This window comes from Urocampus carinirostris, chromosome 19 (genome assembly GCF_059441175.1).
Source record: "Urocampus carinirostris isolate Australia breed hairy pipefish chromosome 19, RoL_Ucar_1.0, whole genome shotgun sequence".
Lineage (NCBI taxonomy): Eukaryota > Metazoa > Chordata > Actinopteri > Syngnathiformes > Syngnathidae > Urocampus > Urocampus carinirostris.
Window position 1 is genome coordinate 15,737,755 of NC_142367.1, and position 22,467 is coordinate 15,760,221.

Here is a 22,467-nt window from a genome sequence, read left to right on the forward strand (position 1 = left end):
ATTATCTAACATTTTCATTAATACAAGGGCACATTACTTGCAAAATAACATTTAATTGAAAGTACACTGAAGTTTGCACCCCCTCAATTGCTGGATAGAGGAAGCTAAGCGACATGAAGTGGGGGCTCCTCGATGGGTGGACAAAGATCTTATCGAAGCTATTCCTTATCAAATTATCATACTGAAACACTCCCAAAGGGCTAATACTTGCTGATCAACAGCGCCAAAGCCTTTAGAATATTTTTTTGACATTCTGGCACTCAGAAACATTGCATCTGAAAACATATGGCACCCAATGAGGTAAGTAATTTTTTGTTTAATTTCATTATGACACCAGTAAGACTACTAATTGAGTTCAAGTTTGTAATATATTTTATATAGGAAAACTAATAAAGTTTTAGTAGTACATACTGTCCTTTTTTCCCATGCAAAAATTGCAATTTCAACTGCATACTGCTCAAAGAATAAATATCTAGAAAAGCCACACATAAATATTTTTTAATGCATTATATACTCTCAAAGCATCAGTACAATAACAAAAACAAAAGGTGAATTCACATTTTCCTCCCCTCACACATTTTCAGCATTTTGCTACAGAATCAAGACGGGCAGTGGCTTGTACTGCAAGAAGCTAATGAGACGTGTCGGCATGTCCAGCTGCTCGATAGAATGGATCTTCTTGATCTTTTTGAGGTATCGGCGCACCGCCAGTCGGCACAGCGAAGTCAAGGCCTTGGGATTTCCTGAGGAGGAACAGAAGAGGACATTTATTTCGGTATCGAACCACAAACGTTTTTATTTTGAAGTCGGCGCCACCTCTCTCCTGCAGAAGCAACTCCACGGCCTCGTTCTGCTTGGTGGACTTCTCGATGATGAGCGTGGGAAGGTAAACGTTGGCTCCGAAGTCGATGAGGAGCCGGACGTACTCCACGCCGCAGCCGTGCCTCAGGCACATCTCCAGAACCGTCTTGGGTTGCTTTCCGGAGGTAAGCAGTCTGGCGTAGGCGCAGTTGTAATCCGGGTCGGCGCCGTAGAGGAGCAGCAGTTTGAAGCACTCGATGTGTCCGTACACGGCCGCCAGGTAAAGCGGGCCGCTCGAAACCCTGGCGCCCGAGGTCCACAGCAGCACCCTGGAGCGCGAGTTGGCTTCGGCGCCGCGCCGGAGCAGCTCCCGCAGGATGTCGGCGTCCCCCTCGCGGGCGGCCGTCAAAACGGGGGAGCAGATGTTGTAAGCGCTCCCGTCGGGGTCGGCGCCGGAGCGGAGGAGCGCGATCACGCAGTCCAGGTACTTCCCGCGCACGGCGGAGAAAAGCGGCGTCTGGGCTTTGAAGGTATTCACAAACAGAATTTTTTTTCTTTCAATAAAGCACAGAAAGTGTATTGTTCCTACCCACAATCATGCAAATGTGTTGCAAAATATTCCGGGCACCCGAGACAGTTAACCTCCTTTATAGGTGGTCTTAAATCGGATACATATCCGCGGGCGCATGATAATGTCGCCGTTAGTGTGCCCGCGGGAACGGGGTTGGCGACCCCTGTTCCAGTGGTTGTAAACAATATTTACATTTAGAATATAATAGAATATACCTTTATTGTCATTGTTATGGGTTGAACATATTGTGACAACAAAATTGGGCGTGGCACTCCAGTATCACATATTAACAGTGAGGATAAAGAAGATAAAGGAACAAAGAAGATAAGGTCATAATTTACACAATATAAAGGAACAAAGAAGATAAAGGTCACACATTTAAATCACACATCACAAACAGCATTTAATGGGAGGAAAGTTAGGTTTAGATATAATATTAGGCGGAACAACGTTCCCCTGTTAACCCCTTAACATTCGCCTAAAATCCCAATCCAAGATGTACCCAAAGTAAAAGGAATGCTGTTTGGAGATTATGGACGGTTTTGGTCTCTATTGAAAGGTAAAACTCTGAAGTCGTGTCCGAAACTGAAATAATCACTGCAAGTGCTACTAACATTGAGTAATCTGAGTTGGAACACACAGAAATGGCGATTTTTTTATTTTTTTTAGCCTGAATCTTTTTTTGCAGTTAAATGCCTGCAATTAAGTGTAGCATGGGCATATTAGCTGGAAAACAGGTGAGACTATAGCTTGAAGCCTGACCTTGTACCTTTAGTATTTTACACATTTTTCTAAGGGTTAATTTAGGTGTTTCCAAAAGTGGCCATTGAGAAATGACTACTACACTAAAACCTTTGCAATATTTCACTTTGGCTATTTTTTAGACATTGTGAAATAATTGTAAATGTTTAATTTCTCTTTCCAGAAGTCAAATCAATGATTGTCCGCACTTGCGCCTAATCATTCGATTTGGTTACTACTGGCTGAAGATGTTTGGAACTACATGCTTCCATCAAATAAGCCCGTATAAGCTAATACGAAAGGTGGACCATGAAAAAAAGCTGATAGTGTGGTCAATCAAAAGGTCAGAGGCTAACAGATATACAGGAAGTCATCTGACGAGTCTGTTTCTTTTTAAAGGGGAGTAAATATTTTACATAGTTGGATTCAGCAGACTATAGCGGATGTAAGGAGGCCATAGTTGTGTACTTTAATTGAATTTGACGTCCGCAAGACGACACATTCGGTGAGTTTAAGCTGGTTTAAGATCAGGTAATTGTGTAATTTTGTAACTGTAATCCTGTGCAGTCCTTTGAGACATTTTTGTGATTAAGGGCTATATAAATAAATTTGACTTGACTTGAGTTACGCCGGCTTTATAGTTTTCGGGTATCTTGTTTCAGATTGATCGTGAAGTTCCAATAACGAGTATATTTTGAAATGGTCATCATATCTTGAATCCAAACAGTTTAAGCTTTCCAATGATATGTGGCAGTGACTGGAAGCATTGTACAGACACATATTTGTTTATCAAAAGTCCAGCGGTGGGCTGACTTAAGGGTAACATCCATGAATACTTTCGCAAACATAAGGGCATCTCGTGTGACCTCTTGTGTCCTTTTCTGTGCATGCGGACCAGTTGTGGTGTTCACTAAAAAAATGGAAATTGAGCATTAAGCTCTGCAGTGTGAACCTAGCCTTAGTCTCAAAGTTGACCCTTCTGCCTTGTTCACTGTAGAGCTGTGACGTCATTTAAGGAACACTACATTTTCCAATGGCGAATCTCATTAACACAACACGTGAGGCCAGCTCCAAACCAGAGAGCAATTGTCTGCTCACTGTGTGGTTTTTTTTTTGGTCTGCTAACCTCAGGTTTTTTTCGCCGAAAATGTGGCTGCCTTACGTTGATCGGACCTGGTTAGCGCCCTGTTGATGGCTATCTTTTCCCAGTTAGCCCCTATTTGGTCGCTTGCCCTTTATTATACCATTACTGCATCCACCTGCGACACAACGCAGAGGCTTTCTCCACAATTGATCAAAACTTCACTTAAAATACCTGCAGTGTTCATTTTACCTCTGAAAAGTGATGGGTCCCAACAGAAATCTATGGGTCCCCAAAATTTTGTGTTATCTGGGTTGAAATTGTAAATCGGCGACAAATATATAAATAAATATATATTCATTCAGTTTTAATCATCACAGTTAATTGGTAATACAAAGCAGTTATCACTTTTTTAATGTTTATTTTCTATCGTCGGATCGTTCGCTTCAAAACACGTGTTTTCCTTGCCTTCACGGTCTTCTGAAGAATTTCTCCGTCGTTTTTTCGTGCCGGAAATATTGCCGTTGTTACCACTCTCTGTATTATGTTTCGACTTATAACCGACACTGAAGAAATGACCAATTTTTTGTTGATTTGCACCTAATACCAACTGTTTTTACGGAGGCATGCTTGTCTTTCACTCGACAACCATCAAAGCAATGAGATCTCGTTTGCTGAGATCGGCGCGAGACCAAAACGACAATGGCGGATCTGCCTGACGAAAAGTTTGGAGTGCGGTAAATCTTTGTTTAAAAAAAAAAAAGTAATCGGGTAATAATGACAATTTGGTGTCAAAAAAGTTCTGTCCCGGGGACGCACGTTGATTTGACACAATGCGTCCCCAGCAAAAATGATGCGTCTAGGACGCAGGGACGCGGGCAAACGAGAACACTGAACCTTAACCTCTTCAACTATTTAACATGTAAAACAATATGCCAATTGGCTGGCCAGGGGGCTGGTGTTCCTCAGATGAAATCAATGTTATGGATGTCAAAGACGAGACATGCCATATTTAGAATGCATTATCTTGGAAAATAATAATACAGATGAAATATATATATATAAATTTCATGGGAAAAAAAAACATGTCAGATTTCCTGACATCTTGCATGTCTAAGAATTAGGGATTACCTTTAACGTCCACGCAGTCCACCAGGGCACCGTGGGTCAGCAGCACTTGTAAGCAGCTGAGATGGCCCTTGGACACGGCGGCGTGGAGGGGGGTGCCTGAGATGCCCCAGCCACCTCGGTAGTTGATGACCTTCTTGTAGATCTCCTGGCAGAGCATCTCATCCAGGAGTTTTTCATTGTTTTGAAACGCTGCTTGGCGGAGCTGGGAGACCTCGACGCTGCTTTCCTCTTCTGCGGGCCTCAGGTGGAGCATTCAACCTGAAGGCCAAAGCAGATGCTGTCAACTCAAGTACGAGCAAGAACCTGTCACTTAGTGCACCATATGCTAAGAATTGCTAAATAGCAAGGAACATATCTCACTTTTTTTGCATCATCTAATATTTCCATGGGAGGAAAACAACTTTGGAATGACAGCTAACAATAAACACAATCCATGCCATTCTAATGTGGAATAAATGCAATTTATATTAACATTGATTTATTCTCAAGGAAATATGAAGTGTTTTTTGCTGGTGTGCTTCTACAAAGCCACAGCAGAAGGCATTCTGGCACACAGTTTCTCCGTTATGGTATGCTGGGAGCACGGCAGCGGACAGGAAAAAACACACACAGAGTAATCAACACGGTCCAAAAGATCACCGGCTGCTCTCTGCCTAGTCTAGAAGACAATTGCAATACTGTAGCAGGTCCATTAACACAATAAAGAGAATTTCCTTGCTAGCCACCACATCTTTGACCTGTTTCCCTCTAGTAGGCGCTAAAGGTCCCTCAAAACTAGGACAAACAGGCTCAGAGATAGCTTTTTCCCCAGGGACATCACAACCCTAAACGAACGCACAAAACATATCTTGCGACAATTTTTTCTCTTCGTTGTGGTCAAATCAAACTGTAACAAATATATATACTAATGCACAAAACTGTGAAAATTATATGCCTTGTGGATAATATATACGTATATATATTTATTTACTTTCGTTATGTTTTTTATTTCATTGCACTATTGTTACAATGCACTATTCATCATTTTATTATTATTATTATTATTATAACTTGGGCCAGTTTTTCTAAGCACTATGTTGTATTTAATATTTTGTTAACCTCTTCACACTGCAAGTCTTTTATCTCTTTTCCCTCCAAGGTCTGTATAGTACATGTTTTACCCTGCACACAATGTTTCACAACGTTGATCCGAATGACAATAAAGAATATTCTAATTCTAACAGAAAACCTAAGCTAATGCTAACATTAGCCGACAATAGTAAACATACACTTCGATCACGCTATTCTGCTTCGATTCTGTTCGCATTTTTTCATAAAAACACTCCAGCGGCCACAAATATCGTAACAAAATTGCATAAAATGACTCATGCGGCCATTTAGAAGAAAGAAAGCATTGTTTTGTCGACATTTTACCGGAGATTTGTCACCATAGGCCAAGTCCGAGCGTCTTTTTTCTTCGTCATGCTCTTACGCAGGATTTCAGTTAGGTCGGCCAACACTGCCACCTCATGTTTATATGTAGTATTGCATCTTCGTTTCTATAGATGATTACACCAACTAAAATGACAAATATTATCACTAATATGTGGCTCTACAAAATTCATTCGTTTTATTATCTATGAATAGAATTTATATTTTCACGAGCAATATTTTCCACAGCATTAGTTTGCATATGAAGAAAAAAATGTTAAAGGACGATAGCACAAATGTCAAACTCATCTTAACTCGGGGGCCACAAGATAGAACAAACATTCTGTCGGGGCCGGATTAGTAGATTAAAGAGAAAGAAAAAGAGAGATAAAGAAATAAGAGAAAGAGGGAGGGAAAATGAGAGAGGGCAGGACAAATAAGGAAAGAGAGAGCGTGAGAAACAAAAGAGATAAAAAGTCGTGAGAGAGGGGAAAAGAAAGGGAGAGGAAGAAAGAAATCCAAAGAGAAAAGAAAGCGCGAAGGGCAGGAAGAGGAAAGGAAAAGAAGTTGGAGCAAAATAAGTTTAATTGACACAGAGAGAGAAAGAAACAAAGAGCAACAAAGGAAGACAAAAAGAGGGACACAGAGAGTGGGAGAAAAGGGGTGGAAAAGAGGGAGAGAGAAAAAGAAATACAAGTACAGTGCCTTTGTTCGAGGCACCTGCCTTTGGTAACATCAAGTTGACATATTTCCACCTGCAGCTTGTTTTTCTCTTGCGCTTCCCTCAGCCTTGTCTCGCGGGCCGGATTCAATCCCTTAGCGGGCCTGATCTGGCCCACGGGCCGCCTGTTTGACACCTGTGCGATAGCACAATTGTTTCCATGGCGACCGGCCTCAGCTGTCACGTTTGCTTTATCGCCCCCCTTCCAACTTGCCTCTCTCCCGGCAACAGCGATGGCATCCTCTCTTAAAAACCAGAGTCATTTCTTTTGCTCTTACGTCACTGCCTCTTTGTTCACGGACGAAGTTGAACAGTTGCAAAGCAACTGTATACTTTATATCTTCTTGTTTTCTTTCAATAATTCGTATGCAACTTATGACAATTGCATGTTTTTTTATTAAACTGCCGTCTTTCTTTTTTATTGTCTGTCAATAGGAGTTTTCAACTTGCTAATGAGGTGTGCAGACCCCCCTTTCCACGCATTGGGCTTCTCTCTAAAAGCTGTTGCCCAGAGACAAAACGAAAAAGTCATCCCGGGCCTCAAAAAGAGGGGCGAAGGTTGGAGGTCTTTGGAGGAGACGCACTGTCACAACAGTAAGAATTTCAGGTTTAGGATGAGGAGAAAGCAAAATTAGTGTTCAGGATTGTTGTTTTCCCACCCTGAAGCTCTCGTGGAAGTCGAAATATAATCGGGATGTGCAAGGTGGAAGTCATCCTGAAGGCAAAGAGGGAAGCTTGGAAGGTTTTGGTCTTTGTTTTGACATGCGCATCAGGTGAGAAGTTTGTTTTTTTTCCCTACTCAAATTCCTGTTTTTCACCAAGTCTGACTGGTTTGCTAGGAATTGCATGCTGATCTCCTGATTTGATTTCAATTCTGTATTTTATAGTCTCGCCATCATGGGACTCCCATCCTCCTTTCATGTTTTGTTCTGAGCTAATCAGTGTTCCAGCATTATTTTTTCATGATTTCCACATCTCAAGACAAGTCAAGTCACGTTTATTTGTATAACACTCAATCACAAGAAGTCTCAAAGGGCTGCATAGACCACGGACTATTATGACACCATCCCCTGATCTAAAACCGACATGAGGGCAAGGACAAACTCAAAAACCTCAACAGGAGGAAAATGAACATGAGGCAATCCCCCTTCCAGGATGACCAGACTACAACTGATGTAGCATTAACAAACAATAAAATTAAGAATAAAATATAAATAATAAAGTATAATATAAAATCAAAAGGTTGCAATGGATGTAGCATTAACAAACAATACACAGATATTGGTCATTCACAGGGTTGGGTAGGGTTACTTTAACTAGATTACTTTCAATTACTTTTGGATTACTCCAATACCAAATATGCTAATAAAAGACAAAAGAAACTAAATATGAATAAAATGATGACTCACAACACGTGGTAAGCTTTCTCTCCTGGCTTTGATCTCTTTGATCTCCGGCAAAACTAACATAAAATGCGACAGAAACAAAATGAAAATAAATCCAAACAGCTTGCCAACATCAATTTTGCCCTTCCATGTATTCCGTCACTCCCCAAGCCTGCACAAAATTTAGTAATTTTGTTCATATTTAGTTCTTTTGTCTTTTATTAGCATATTTGGTATTGGAGTAATCCAAAAGTAATTGAAAGTAATCCAGTTAAAGTAACCCTACCCAACCCTGTTCATTCACAAACTATAAAATACAAGTGTGTTTTAAGTCAAGATTTAAACAGTTCCACTGAGGTTGCCATTGAATCTCAGAGGGCGTTGCATTCCACAGCACCGTGGCCCGGATGTAGAACGCTCTCAAAACTGGAGATTTCTTCTTGGCTCTTGGATCACGAGTAGACCAGTGTTTTTTGAGTGAAGGCCCTAAGCAGTAACATAGGTGAAAATTAAACCTGAAAGATGTGAGAGAGCAAGTCCAACTGTGATTTTGTATAATATCAACAGAACCGAACGGCGCAGTGGTTAGCGCATGTGCGGCACAGTTGTGCGGAGTTTGTATGTCCTCCGGGCACTCCGGTTTCCTCCCACATTACAGAGACATGCATTTCAGGTGGATTGGCCAGTCCAAATTGGCCGGTCCAATTGTCCCTAGGTGTGAATGAGCAAGCGAGTTGTCTGTCCCTGTGTGCCCTGCGATTGGCTGGCAACCAGTTTAGGGTGTCCCCTGCCCACTGCCCGATGATTGCTGGGATGAGCTCCAGCACCCCCACGACCTTACTGAGGATAAGCGGTGCAGCTAATGAGATGAGATGAGATGAGATCAACAGAACCTTAAAATCACAGCTTAAGCTAACAGAGAGCCAAAGCAGGCTAGCTAAAATCGGGGTAATGTAATCAAACTTTCTTGTCTTAGTTAAAAGCCTCGCTGCAGCATTTTAGACCAGTCATCTTGCCATGTGAGTGCATGTCCTGCATCGTCTTTCTTTCATTTCTTGTTCAGTGAAATTTAGCGATAGTCCCGATATATCTTGCCTTAGCTTCTTTTCGTGTTCTGTTCAGTTAGAGCCTGTTCGTGTTCCAGCATTTCATGATCTCGCTGTCTTGTTATTGTTCTTTGGCATCTTACCTTAATAGTGTCTTCAATAATAGCTAGTTAGTGTTCCAATATCTAATCCTTTCAGGTTTTGTTCAGGTTTAGGGTAGTTAGTGTTCCAAAATTTGTTTTTATGTTCTCGTCGTCTTGGCACTCGATATTATTCTATTTGTAGGTCAGTGTATATCCTCTGTCCCCTAGATTTAAGGTTTTGTTCAGGTAAAGGTAGTGATAGTCCCAATATATCTTGTGTTTTGAACATTTCATGTTTTGTTCAGTTAGAGCTAGTTACTGCTCCAACATTTATGTTTCATGGTCTCATTGTCTTGGCTCTCTTGATATTGTTCTTTCAACGTCTGGTCACATTCCAAGCCACGTCTTTATTTCATATTTTGTACCGAAAAGAATTGTCTTTATTGTCATTGATAACAACCTAGTGTACTCTGTTTACAACAAGATTATTGATTTACGCTTTCATGAATTGACAGTGGATGATTTAACAGAAAAATAATTTAAATAATAATATTTATGTTGTTGTTTTTTAACCGTTACATAATATGTACAGGGAATTTATTCTTTAGTATTGAGACCATGAGAACAATTCTGAATTAAATTATGTAGAAGGAATAAATGGTCAAATTAAAAAATACATATTTTTAATTGTCTCCAAGTTCATTAAATGTGTAAACTAGGGGTCGCAAAGGTGCGGTGTGGGGCCCATTTGCGGGCCCCAGGATGATAGTTTGAGGCCCCCGCCTTAATATGAAAGTTATAGGGGCAGTGTGTTTTCTTTTCCTATTAGGTGTCGCTGTATTCTGTCGTGCCACCAAAAATGAGTGCTCAAAGCACAATGGAAGAAGACAAAATACGATCAAAACACACTCTATTACTTTTGAAAAAAGAAAAAAGTACATAATAAGAAAAAACGAAATCAAAAAAAAATAAATGAAAATAAAACTCAAGAATTAAAATGACAGAAATCAAAAAGAGAAAATTAAAAAATGAAACAAAAATGAGGGAAAATTGCATTGTTTTTTTTTTCATTTTTGTCTTTTCCTCTTAAATTACATCCTTTTCTTTCTTCTTTCTTTCTTTTTCTCCATGTTCCTTTTTTTCCTCTTTTTTTTCCCATACTTTTCTTTTTATTCTCATTTTCCCCTTTTCCTCTTTCTTCTTCCCTATTTTTTTTATTGATTTTTAAAAGAAAAAAACATTTTCCCTTCTTTTTGTCTTCCTTTGAGATAGGCCAGGTAAAACTTGAAAGAAAAAAGGTGCTCTTGCTCACTTTCAGTCTGTAGTTTGTAGTCTTCTTTGCACTACACATTACAGCGACATCTTGTGGACAAATATAAAACACTGTCCTTTTAAGAACAGCAGAATGTTTTCATCAGCGCTGATTTTGTGGAAAACCCCATTTGGCCCAATTCTAGCTTCCGCGGCCCCCAACTCAATTGAGTGTGAGACCCCTGGAAAACCTTGTTGAAATACACTTTAAGATAGTTAAGGAATTGGCCAGCAGAAATGGCATTTTCTTACCAATTTACAAGAAACTAAAGCGAAAACTATGAACCGATATCTGATTACATGGAGGAGAAGCGATCTAAGCCATTCTTCGATTAATTCCTTCACTGACAGTTGAAACTTTAGATGTTCATACCCATCAATGGCGGCAAATGACTCCATATGATTATGCGCCAATATGAAGGCTGGCCTTCCGAGATTGCCTCCTGCCCCGAAGGCGCCAACATCCACCTGTCCAGCCTTCGATGTTTCTGGCTCTCGAAGAAGGCGTCGACCTGGTCCGAAGCATCGACGTCCTGTCAGCTTACCGGTGGGGGGTATCTGGCGAGTGCCCCTACTTCTGACCTGCAAGACTTCCTCCATCACGTCTTCCCCGCGTGAGTCGACAATCGACCTTCTGTGTCCTTTATGACCTTTATCATCAAAACATTTTCATGTAGGAGAAGTATGATGTGGGTTTGGATCCAGCGTCAAGAAGGTTTTGCCGAGTCAGCAAGTCTGGACGAATGCCCTCAAATGGTTTTGGGTAAACCACGGCAGTGGAGGACCACTTCCTGCGTCCAGCAGTACAATTTCTTCTGTCAAAAGGAGGTCAATGGTAAGATTGCAATTCACACAAAAAATATCTCAAGTCAAGTCATGTTTATTTGTGACACTTTTAATCACAAGGAGTCTCAAAGGGCTGCACAGACCACTGAAGACCAAATAAGCCCAGCACAAAATTGACTTTCAAGTGACTCCAAACTTTGGAATGGATTGCTTCCACTTTTGGACAGTTCCCGAATGTACCAATTCACCATGTACAGGGTTGGGTAGGGTTACTTTAACTGGATTACTTGCAATTACTTTTGGATGACTCCAATACCAAATATGCTAAAAAAAAGACAAAAGAAACTAAATATGAATAAAATAACTAAATTTTGTGCAGGCTTGGGGAATAACGGAACATGGAACGGCAAAAATGATGTTGGCAAGCTGTTTGGATTTATTTTCATTTTGTTTCTGTCGCATTTTATGTTAGTTTTGCCAGAGATCAAAGCCAGGAGAGAAAGCTTACCACGTGTTGTGAGTCATAATTTTATTCATATTTAGTTTCGTTTGTCTTTTATTAGCATATTCTGTATTGGAGTAATCCAAAAGTAATTGAAAGTAGTCCAGTTAAAGTAACTCTAACCAACCCTGACCATGTACAATAGTTAATGTGATAACATGAAGTTTTGAATGTAATTAAAACATCCCAGCCTATGTATTGATGATATAAGGGTCTCACCTTACGTAATTATTTTGATTGGAGAGGCATTCTCAAGTACAAAACAATACGCAAATTTCTCACTTCTTTGGCTTTGTAACAAGTTTAGAAATTTAAAACACCGTCACCCGATACTGCGAGTATCAGATATCTAAGACCACGCCCATAGAGGCATGATATTTATAAAAAGAGGAGCTGATCGATAGGTCGCTCTCTTTTCTACTGCCACGCATGACAGCCGTGTGGCATGGCCGCGCAGGCTTGAACTGCGGCCTTGAGTTGAGCACGTGGGCCATACGTTGGGACCAACCCGAGTACGTGACCAAACCTCCCCGCAACAACTAGTAAGAGGACGGTTTCAAAATGACCACCATATTTACTTCTTCTTGGAAATGAGCGGGGTTTTTTTCTGTACAAGGGAATCTCCCCAAATCGACTAGCATTATAGCGGTAAACTTTATTTTTTGTGCGTAACTACCAGATTTTCAGCAGTCGAAAATTCCCATTATCACCTTAAAATGAAAAGTTTCGAGTTGGCCCGTTAACCAACATTCAACAATTGTTTGAAAGCGTACTTTTGTGTATGCAGAGTCTTTACCAGAGCCGGACGTTTACGTGCTGGGTGTTGTTCTGATGACTGGCGTCTACCCGCGGGTCCAGATCCATCCCTTGCCGGTTGCCCCTGAGGCTGGAGAACTTGCTGTGGAGGTCGGTGAAATGTGTAGATCGGAGCCAGCCCAAGGCATAAGCGAGCGAGGCGGTAACCACTAGGGGGCCCTCAAGAGTCGTTAACCTTTTTGGTCCCCGTTGCCACTTCGTGTGTTCACCCCAAAATAATTCTACAGAAATGCAAACAAAATTCCTCCAAAATAACTGCAAACCCAAATAATAAATATAGTGCTTCAAAATAGGAACCTCATATATTATTTTGCTTTCATTCTGAAAATAAATAATAGTGTAGTATTACTAAAAATAGTAATAGTAATACTATATTACAAACTACTACTACAGAATTATTTTCTCTAAAAATACTTCAAAAAGAGAACTGCAGTAATACTACAAAAATGCTAAAGAGATATGACAAAAATACTGCTATGGAAATACTACAAAAATTCTACAAAAATACTACTAAAATACTCCTTTGGAAATACATCAATTATATTTCTCCTGAAATACTAAAAACAATACCAATACATAATATTATAATACAAAACCTACTAGCAAAATACTACTACAAAACTACTACTACACGAGGTTTATAACAGAAATACTGCAAATCACACCTATAGTGATACTACAAAGATTCTCCTATGGAAATATCACAAAAAAATCTACAAAATTAAAACTACAGTAAAACTGAATTACAAAAATACTACATAAATATACAACAAACATTCTTATAATATACAAAAAAACGATTACTTCAGTAATACCACTAAAATCGTATAATCCTAAAACTACTTTAATGATACAAAAATACTACAGACATACAACAAAAAAATCTAATTTCAAAATACAACAAAAGTGCTACAAAAATACAAAAAAAACTACTATGGAAATAATACATAAAAAAGTACTTCAGAAATACTACAAAAATAGTGCAAAGATAAAACTACAGTAACAATACAAAAAACTATGGAACTTCAATAAAAATCTGGTTTCAGTACTACTAAAAAAAAACTCAAAAACCTGTATAGTAATACTTCAAAACTAAATAACAAATGAAGTGCTTAAGACAAGGACCCAATAGTGACACTACAAAAATTCTCCTATGGAAATATCACAAATATTCTACAAAAATAAAACTACAGTCACAATGTACTACAAGAATACTACAGAAATAATACAGATATACAATAAGCATTCTTATATGGAAATGCTACAAAATACAACAGAGATGGTACAAAAATACTTCAGTAATACTACTAAAATCCTATAATCATAAAACTACCGTAATAATACAAAAATACTACAGATATACAACAACAAAAAATCTAATTTCAAAATACAACAAAAGTACTACAAGGATACTAAAAAATACTATTATGGAAATACGACATAAAAAAATACTTCAGAAATACTCCAAAAATAGTGAAAAGATAAAATTTCATTAACACTACAAAAAACTACGGAACTCCAATATAAATCTGATTTGATACGAGAAAAAAAACCTAAAATACTTCAAAACTAAATAACAAATGAAGTGCTTAAAACAGGGACCTAATATACTATTTTTCTCTATTTGTGGTGGTTTCAAACCCAATATAATGAAACCAATCTATTTCAAAAGAAATATAACATGTCCCATAGGGGGCCCCAAATCTAATTTTGCTTCGGGCCCCATGAAGGCTTGGGCTGGTCCTGGTTTAGATGGATCATTGGTGAGGATACGGCGAGGCTGTAACTAAACAAGTGGCCTCGTCCTTAAAAAACAAAGATAAATGGTAGGTTTTCAGTGAATACAGCAAAAAACGATCTATATCTGTCAATATGAGCCAAAAAATGACGACGGCGTGAGTACTGTGACAATGAAACTTAAAGTAGCACACTAGAATACTCTAACCTGAATATAAACACAGGGGGGCAATTTTTAACGAATTACGGAGGGTTAAAATATAAAAATAAAATCCCCTTTTTTTTAAATGATCCCTTTTTTTTTGTATTATTTTTTCAATAATTCTAAAATGGTAGTTTATTAAATATTGCTTATATAAATCAATAAATGTAAATTGTATAATACAAATATAAATTATATAATTATATACATAGCATTTTAAAACTATGTTATTTTTTTTTAGATATTGTTATTGTTTTACTGATTTATTTTCTCTTTCTATTACATATTTATTATTATTTCAAATATTTGGTATTATTTCAAATATTAGTATTTCTTTTTGTTGAATTGTTTTGTAGTTCGATTAAATATTTGTTTTTATTTAAAAAAAAAAAATTCAATTTGAAATGTATATTATTTTTATTTATTGACTGGTAAATATGATTATTTAAAGTATCTGGAATTATTCAAAACATGTATTTTCAGTCCCATAACTTAACTTATTTTAACTGCGTTGCCGTTTGTAAAGGAAAAGTGGAAAAATAAAATGAATTAGGATAATAAGTGGTATTTTTGTTTGTAGCTTAGCAAATATCTATTTACAGTTACCATTTTTTGTCACTCCATTATCTCTTCAACTTCAGCTCAACTTTGAAATTTATTGTCAAATATGCTTAATTCACAACATACAGCACAGATGAAATGACTTCCTCCTTCCGACATGCAAACATAGATAAGACACGAATACAAATAACAAAAATGTACAGAATACGTCTAAAATATAGAAATGTATAAGGTTTACAATACAAAGTGTTGCAAATAATTTTGGATTAATTTGTCAGAAGGCAGAGGCTCGGGAGGCAATAGGGCAGGGAGAGAGTTGAGAGATCTGTCAGCCTGGTGGAACAAGCTGTCCTTGAGTCTGCTGGTTCTGGCTCTAATACTCTGCAGTCTTTTCCCAGATGGCAGCAGGTTGAAGAGACTGTGACTTGGGTGGGTGGGTTCACCTGCAATCCTGGTGGCTTTGTGGGTGAGGCGAGAGTTGTGGATGTATTCTTGACTATTATTACCGATAAAATTTAATTTTTACATAGTTCCATGTTAACAGTTTGAAATAGCCACCCATCGATCCATTATCTTCCGCTTATCCGGGGTCAGGTCGCGGGGGAGCAGCCTTAACAGGGAAGCCCAGACCTCCCTATTCAGAGTCTCTTCTTCCAGCTCATCTGACTGGATCCCGAGGTGTTCCCAGGCCAGCCTAGAGACATAGTCTCTCCAGGGTGTCCTGGGTCGTCCCCGGGGACATGCCTGGGACACCTCCCGTCCAGAAGGCATCCTTATCAGATGCCCGAACCACCTTAACTGGCTCCTTTCAATGCGGAAGAGCAGTGGCTCTACACATAGTCCCTCCCGGATGACTGAGCTTCTCACCTTAGCATTTGAAATACATTTCTGTTTCATATATGCATTGTTCTCCTATCCACAGACGCAGTTGTTCCCCGGCTTGTGGTTCAGCCATGCAGGACAGGTGAAAGCCCTGGAATTTGTGGTCCAGCCCAGCCCGACTGACTCCCTGGCCCGTGTTCAAATCCTCCGACCCTATTGCAACCCCAACTACCACTTAGTGCCTCCCGGTAAAAACATAATTCGCATATCTTTAGCTCAATTCTGCTAACGTGGTACTTTGGATGCTCCTTCAGGTTGCATCTCTCTCCTGAATCCATTCAGTTCCTGCTCACCGGTTCCGCTGTGCAACACGACAGGCGCTTGCACCACAGGCCAGTTCTGGTGTCATCTTTCCGAGTCTTGCCTTCCCAACAGTCAGCCATGTTCGCTTTATAGCGGGGAGGCGGCAGGACGCGGGTTTGCGTCGCCGCCCCGATACTCGGCCATCGCGCCTTTCTACCACTTGGTGGCGGACGTGCCGCTGAAAATAAGCCCTGCCTTCAAGATGCAAACCTTAAGTGTGAGTAGGCGTACGTAGCGTGAAAAATAACCCAAATTTGGTCAAAGAAAAGCACCACTTAACCTCAATAGGGTTGCGGGGGGTGCTGGAGCCCATCCCAGCTATCTTAGGGCAGTGGGCAAGGGACACCCTGAACTGGTTACCAGCCAGTTGCAGAAATCTCACTCGCTCATTCACACCTAGAGACAATTTGGACAGGCCAATTAACCTGAGGAAACACACGCAGGCACGGGGAGAACATGCAAACTCCACATGGGGAAGTTGTGGTAGCTGGAATTGAACCCTAAACCTCTGCACTGTGGGGCTACGCGCTAACCACCCAGCTGCCATGCCGCCACCGTATATATTCATTTCATCCATCCATCCACCCATCCATTATATGTACCGCTTATCTTCAGTAGGGTCGCGGGGGTGCTGGAGCCCATCCCAGCTATCTTAGGGCAGTGGGCAAGGGACACCTTGAACTGGTTACCAGCCAGTTGTAGAAAACTCACTCGCTCATTCACACCTAGGGACAATTTGGACTGGCCAATTAACCTGAGGAAACCCACGCAGGCACGGGGAGAACATGCGAACTCCAGATGGGGAGGTTGCGTTAGCTGAACCCTGAACCTCTACACTGTGGGGCTACAGGCTAACCACCCAGCTGCCATGCCGCCACTGTATATATTAAATTCATCCATTCATCCACCCATCCATTATATGTACCGCTTATCCTCAGTAGGGTTTGGGGGGGTGCTGGAGCCCATCCCAGCTATCTTCAGGCAGTGGGCAGGGGGACACCCCGAACTGGTTGCCAGCCAATTGCAGGGCACACAGAGACGGACAACTCACTCGCTCATTCACACCTAGGGACAGTATGGACCGGCCAATCCACCTAATATGCATGTTTTTGGGATGTGGGAGGAAACCCACACAAGCACGGGGAGAACATGCAATCTCCACACAGGGGGTTTGGTCTCATGACCTCAGAACTGTGCCCCACACGCGCTAACCACTGCGCCGCAAAATTATATGATAAATACGCATGAAATAATATTATTAATTGGTATATGTTTACCATGTTTGTTTGGCGGGCCGGATTAAAAGCTTGACAGGCCATTTGTGGCCCGCAGGCAGTAGTTTGACTACTTCTGTTTTGATGGATTATATTTTCGCTCCCATTTTTTATATATGATTTGAATGTTTTTCTGTTTTCCGGGTGCCGTATAACTTTTCTGAACAAACAACACCAATGACTGTTTATTTTGTAATTTTATCTAATTTACACATTATATAACTATACTGTATGTTTAGGCATGTTTGGGGTTAATTGTTATCAAAAGCCCTTTTTTTTTGGTTCAAAATGACCCAAATTTTGAAACTTTTGTGTATTCAGGCTTGTTTTTTCCAACACGATCAATTTGGGATGATTGTTTTTAACAAAATAATTTGGTGTGTGTGTGTGTGTGTGTGTGTGTGTGTGTGTGTGTGTGTGTGTGCGTGGTTAGTACGCAGACCCAGGGTGGGGAAGTTTAGGGTTCAAGTCCAGCTACCTCAGCCTCCCCGTGTGGAGTTTGCATCTTCTTCCCGTACTTGCGTGGGTTTCTTCCGGGTATATCCAGATTTTTTTCCTAATTAATGTAGATTACCTTATTCCTTGATCATAAAATTCCATTTTTTACTTTGCAACTATCATGGATAAATCATGCTTAGTGAAGGACTTGTGATGTATGTATACTGGCCCAGCGTGTGACGTCATCCACTCCGCTGTGGCTAAACTACAACACAGCACCCCGAGGCCATCCTGTCAATCTGTTAATAAACAACAAAAGGATACTGCTGAAAGTGTGAATTTCCGTACGGGGATAAATAAAGTATCTATATCTATCTCTCTATATCTCTATCTCTCTCTCTATCTCTCTATCTCTTTCTAGCTCTCTATCTCTCTATATATTTTTCTCTCTATCCCTCTATTTCTTTTTCAATCTTTCTCTCTATCTTTCTATCTCTTTTTCTCTCTATCATTTTTTCTCTCTTTCTTTCTATTTCTTTTTCTCTCTATCTCTCTTTCTCTCTATCTCTTTTTTCTCTCTCTTTCTCTCTATCTCTTTCTCTATCTCTTTCTCTATCTCTCTCTCTCTTTCTCTTTCTCTCTCTGTTTCTCTTTCTCTATCTCTCTCTCTCTTTTTCTCTTTCTCTCTTTTTCTCTTTCTCTCTCCTTTTCTCTCTCTCTCTCTCTCTTTCTCTTTCTCTTTCTCTTTCTCTTTCTCTTTCTCTTTCTCTTTCTCTTTCTCTCTCTCTCTCTCTCTCTCTCTCACGTTTTATCTATCTACGGTCTATATATTTTGAATCCAAAGGTTAGAGCACAATCAAAGGCAGAGATAACCAACCATTTTGTAGCCTAGATAAGGTTCCTGATTTCGCTACCATGTTGATATCCATTTCTAAACTTATAATGTCATTACTATTTTGTTATTTTATACTGTAACTATTATGTATTTTTTTTATTATATACTGTAACTATTATGTTATAACCTGGTTGTCCTAATTAGAAGTAGGACTAAAATAGGTTAGAAAACATATCTCAGAAAATAAAAATTATCCATTACTGTTAAGGCTCCAGCACCCCCGCGACCCTAATGAGGATAAGCTGTGCAGATAATGGATGGATGGCATTACTATTAAGGTATATTCAGAAGTGATTGTAAGGTGTTATTAGGTGGCTACCTGGTGTTCGGGGGCATAAATTTGGTGACCATAGAGCAAGTGTTTTATGAGGATTTGTTTTGCCATTATTAATTAAGACTAATGCTTCTCTATCTCACCATAGGTTGTCCTCCCTGAAGATGCCATAGCTGTGTACCCTGACGATATTGTCGCCATCCAACACTCTCGCGACCCAGGAGGCTTCCTTCGCTGCCAGGCCAGCGAAGCGCCGCTATATTCCCCATGGCGACAGAGTTACCTCTCACTCCGGGGTTCAAAGTGGACCAGCTGGTGGGCAGGAGGCCCCACTTTCCTGCCGAGGGACGAGCACTGGGTGGACGGGGTTGTGTGTGATTTGAGGTTGCTTTACGAAGACGCTGTGAAAAGTGGAACCGAGCACGAGGAGATGTTTGAGACCGTCACGCCCTCCCACATGAAAAATGTAAGATCTACATTTGGGCTGAAGCTTATCCACCCACCGCTGGATGCTGAGAACCAGATCCACCTTCAACTTCAAGTCCCAACCTCAGTGGTCGTCTCAGTGCTATCGGGAGAAAAGTCCACGTGTTCGTGGTCCACCCCGGGAGTCCGCACTCTGCTCCCTTTCGACAGATCTTGCCCTGAAGTTCTCGCACAGTGTGAGACGTATTCTGAAGATGTGTGGTTCTCCTCCGTAACTTTCGTGCCACCTTCGGCGGGGGTCCAAATGCTAACCGTCACCGTGGAAGATGCTGTCAGCTCTCAGACTTTGAACGTGACCATTTGCGTCTATGAACCCGTTTCGGGGCTCAGCGTGGAGCCTCAAACACACCATAGGATGCTTGTGGACGTCCCTCAGGTGAGAGCAGAATTACATTTTCCCATCTGCTACGTTGTGAATTCTTGGTGCTTTCTCCAATCCTTCTTGCAGTCCTTGACAGCTCGAGTTACGAGCGGCTCTTCTGTGAAATTTTCTTGGGTGGTGGACAACTTGGAGGCCTTCGCGTATGAAGGAGAGTCTTACAGTGTCGTGTTCAAGAAACCTGCTGAGTATAAAATCAAGGTATGAGGTAATATTCAAGGATTTTGATGGTTATTACAGGGTCACCTACCTTTTTTAAGTGGTGAGTTACGTTTTTGTATCCGTTTTGTGTGAAAGAGTACCCGTTATATATACATTTTCTAAAACAACGACGTACCACAGGTTATTAATATGTAACTACAATGTTATTACCAGGTTGCAAATTTAATTTGTAGTAGTAGGGCAGTAAAAGATCAGCTATAAAATCAAATTTCCTAGTAAATCACACATTACTCATCACTGATCTATGTTGACTCACTCACTGGCAGCCAGTGTTGGGAATAATGGCGTTATTATTTCAGTAATGGAGTATTTTTTCCACTATTACAAAGCTGTTCCCATTACGGTCGAAATTGGTGCATTACTTGGAATAAAGCAGTTTCTTTCAGGGTTGTTTACGTCCCGTCTTTTCGTATCATGACAATATCTATCTCTATACCGAAACCATGTCCCCCTAGTGCACAGGTGTCAAACAGGCGGCCCGCGGGCCACATCAGGCCCGCTAAGGGGTTGAATCCGGCCCGCGAGACAACACTCAGAGAAGCGCAGGAGAAAAACAAGCTGCAGGTTGAAGTATGTCAACTTGATGTTGCCAAAGCCAGGTGCCTCGAACAAAGACACTGTACTTGTATTTATTCATCTCTTTTCCACTCCTTTTCTCCCACTCTCTGTCCCTGTCTCTTTCTCTCTCTGTCCCCGTCTCTTTCATTCTCTGTGTCTCTCTTTTTCTCTTCCTTTGTTCCTCTTTGTCTCTTTCTCTCTCCGTGTCTTTTTAACTTGCTCTAACTTCCGTTTTTCCTGTTTTCTCTTTTCTCTTTCTCTCTTCCCACGCTTCGCGCTTTCCTTTCTCTTTTCTCTCCTTCTGTCTCTCTATTTCTCTTTGGATTTCTTTCTTTTCTTTCTCGCCCTTTTTTCCCTCGCTCTCACTTCTCTTTTATCTCTTTTGTTTCTGACGCGCTCACCGTCTTTCTCTTTCTTTATCCTGCCCTCTCTCCTTTTCCCTCCCTCTTTCTCTTATTTTTTCATCTCTTTTTCTTTCTCTTTAATCTACTAGTCCGGCCCCCGACAGAAAGTTTGTTCTATCGTGTGGCCCCCGAGTTAAAATGAGTTTGACACCCCTGCCCTAGTAGGAGGTGGCGAGAGTCATGACACCATTCGAAATATCAACTTTCATACAGTTAAATTGCGATTAGTATTATAATTTTTACCAATGCAGAAAAAGTAAAGGGTTAGGTTGTGAAAAATGTGAGCCGCTAGTGTCATTCGTGAATGAAACGGCTCAATGAGCCGGCTCTTGGACGTGAACAGAGTGAGCCGGCTCCCCACCACAGCTGGTTTGCCCCAAGATGCCTTTTTCTCTTGTGATTGGTCAATATGCATTTTTTTAAGATTCTGTGATGTTGACTTCTCAATATATGAATATTAGAATTTTATTTCCTGTGTTTTTCATTTTTAATGTGTTTATGTAAGAAAGTAAAGTTTATTCTCTTTTCTTCTTAAATCTCTCCTTTTTCCTTTTGTTATTGTATTTTTTCTTATCTTTTTTTCAACTTTGGTCTTTTTTTAGTTTTACCCCTTTTTAAGTTATTCCATGCCCAATGTTACGTAATCATTGTTAATGTGTGGATTTAAAGTAACAAAAACAACCTGAAGAGTCATTTGGGACCCGAAAGACCTGGCTCTTTTTGGTGACCGAGCCAAAAAAGAGGTTCTCCTAAAATAGTCAGAATTCCCATCTTTACATGCAAACTTTGGTCAAAGATGTCACCGATGTGTTTTGTATTCGTCAAGTCTCGGTTTTTCTCCGACTCCCACACAGCTAAAGAATTTGGCGACCAACAGGCAAAAATATTTAACATGTTTCAAGCTCTTTGCCGTTTTCCTCCAAAGAGTGCTTGCGCACACATGAAGAAAAAGGCCGATGCCAGTGGCATCTCAAGCGGTTGCTGCGCTCAGGGCTTAATGTTTTTGTTTTTGCTACACCTGAATGCTAGCTTTGTTCCCATCCCCCACTGTCGACCAGAAAGAATGCTTTACTTTTGTTGTGTGAAAATACTTGAAGTACAGTAGCATATGTCTACTTGAGCAGTTGTTTGACTAACGATCGTGATTTGTTCTATAGAGTGAAACTCATTTTATATTGTTTAACAATTTACTTTTGTTGTAAACACTTAAAATACAGTAGCATATGTCTACATGAGCAGTTGTCTGACTGTAAGAGATCGTCAGGTGTGCTGTAAGAAATTATCTAGTGCGGCACAGTTCATGTCATGGGAACCTGTCGTGGGTTCAAATCCAGCTCCAGACTTCCTGTGCGGAGTTTGTATGTTCTCCCCGTGCTTGCGTGGGTTTCCTCTGGGCACTCCGGTTTCCTCCCACGTTCCAAAAACATGCATTTCAGGTGAATTGGCCGGTCCAAATTGTCCCTAGGT

General features: G+C 40.4%; 2 protein-coding genes across 2 annotated transcripts in view; one reads left to right on the top strand and one right to left on the bottom strand.

Moving 5' to 3' along the window:
* Positions 1–481: 481 nt before the first annotated feature.
* asb12a (ankyrin repeat and SOCS box containing 12a) lies at positions 482–5,817 on the bottom strand. Its single transcript, XM_088323633.1, has 4 exons — positions 5,739–5,817; positions 4,326–4,583; positions 817–1,323; positions 482–743 (listed from the first exon to the last, which is right to left on the bottom strand). Exons 2-4 carry the CDS (start codon positions 4,576–4,578, stop codon positions 592–594), a joined length of 912 nt encoding a protein of 303 aa, XP_088179759.1. The 5' UTR covers positions 4,579–4,583; positions 5,739–5,817; the 3' UTR covers positions 482–591.
* Positions 3,553–22,467, top strand: part of pkd1b (polycystic kidney disease 1b) — a 54,579-nt gene continuing 35,664 nt past the window's right edge. Inside the window, exons 1-10 of the mRNA XM_088323632.1 lie at positions 3,553–3,931; positions 6,892–7,050; positions 7,123–7,229; positions 10,703–10,895; positions 10,959–11,116; positions 12,357–12,475; positions 15,808–15,955; positions 16,022–16,287; positions 19,100–19,813; positions 19,886–20,017. Of these exons, the coding sequence (XP_088179758.1) occupies positions 3,897–3,931; positions 6,892–7,050; positions 7,123–7,229; positions 10,703–10,895; positions 10,959–11,116; positions 12,357–12,475; positions 15,808–15,955; positions 16,022–16,287; positions 19,100–19,813; positions 19,886–20,017 (2,031 nt within the window). The 5' untranslated portion in view covers positions 3,553–3,896. The remainder of the gene's footprint in view (positions 3,932–6,891; positions 7,051–7,122; positions 7,230–10,702; positions 10,896–10,958; positions 11,117–12,356; positions 12,476–15,807; positions 15,956–16,021; positions 16,288–19,099; positions 19,814–19,885; positions 20,018–22,467) is intronic.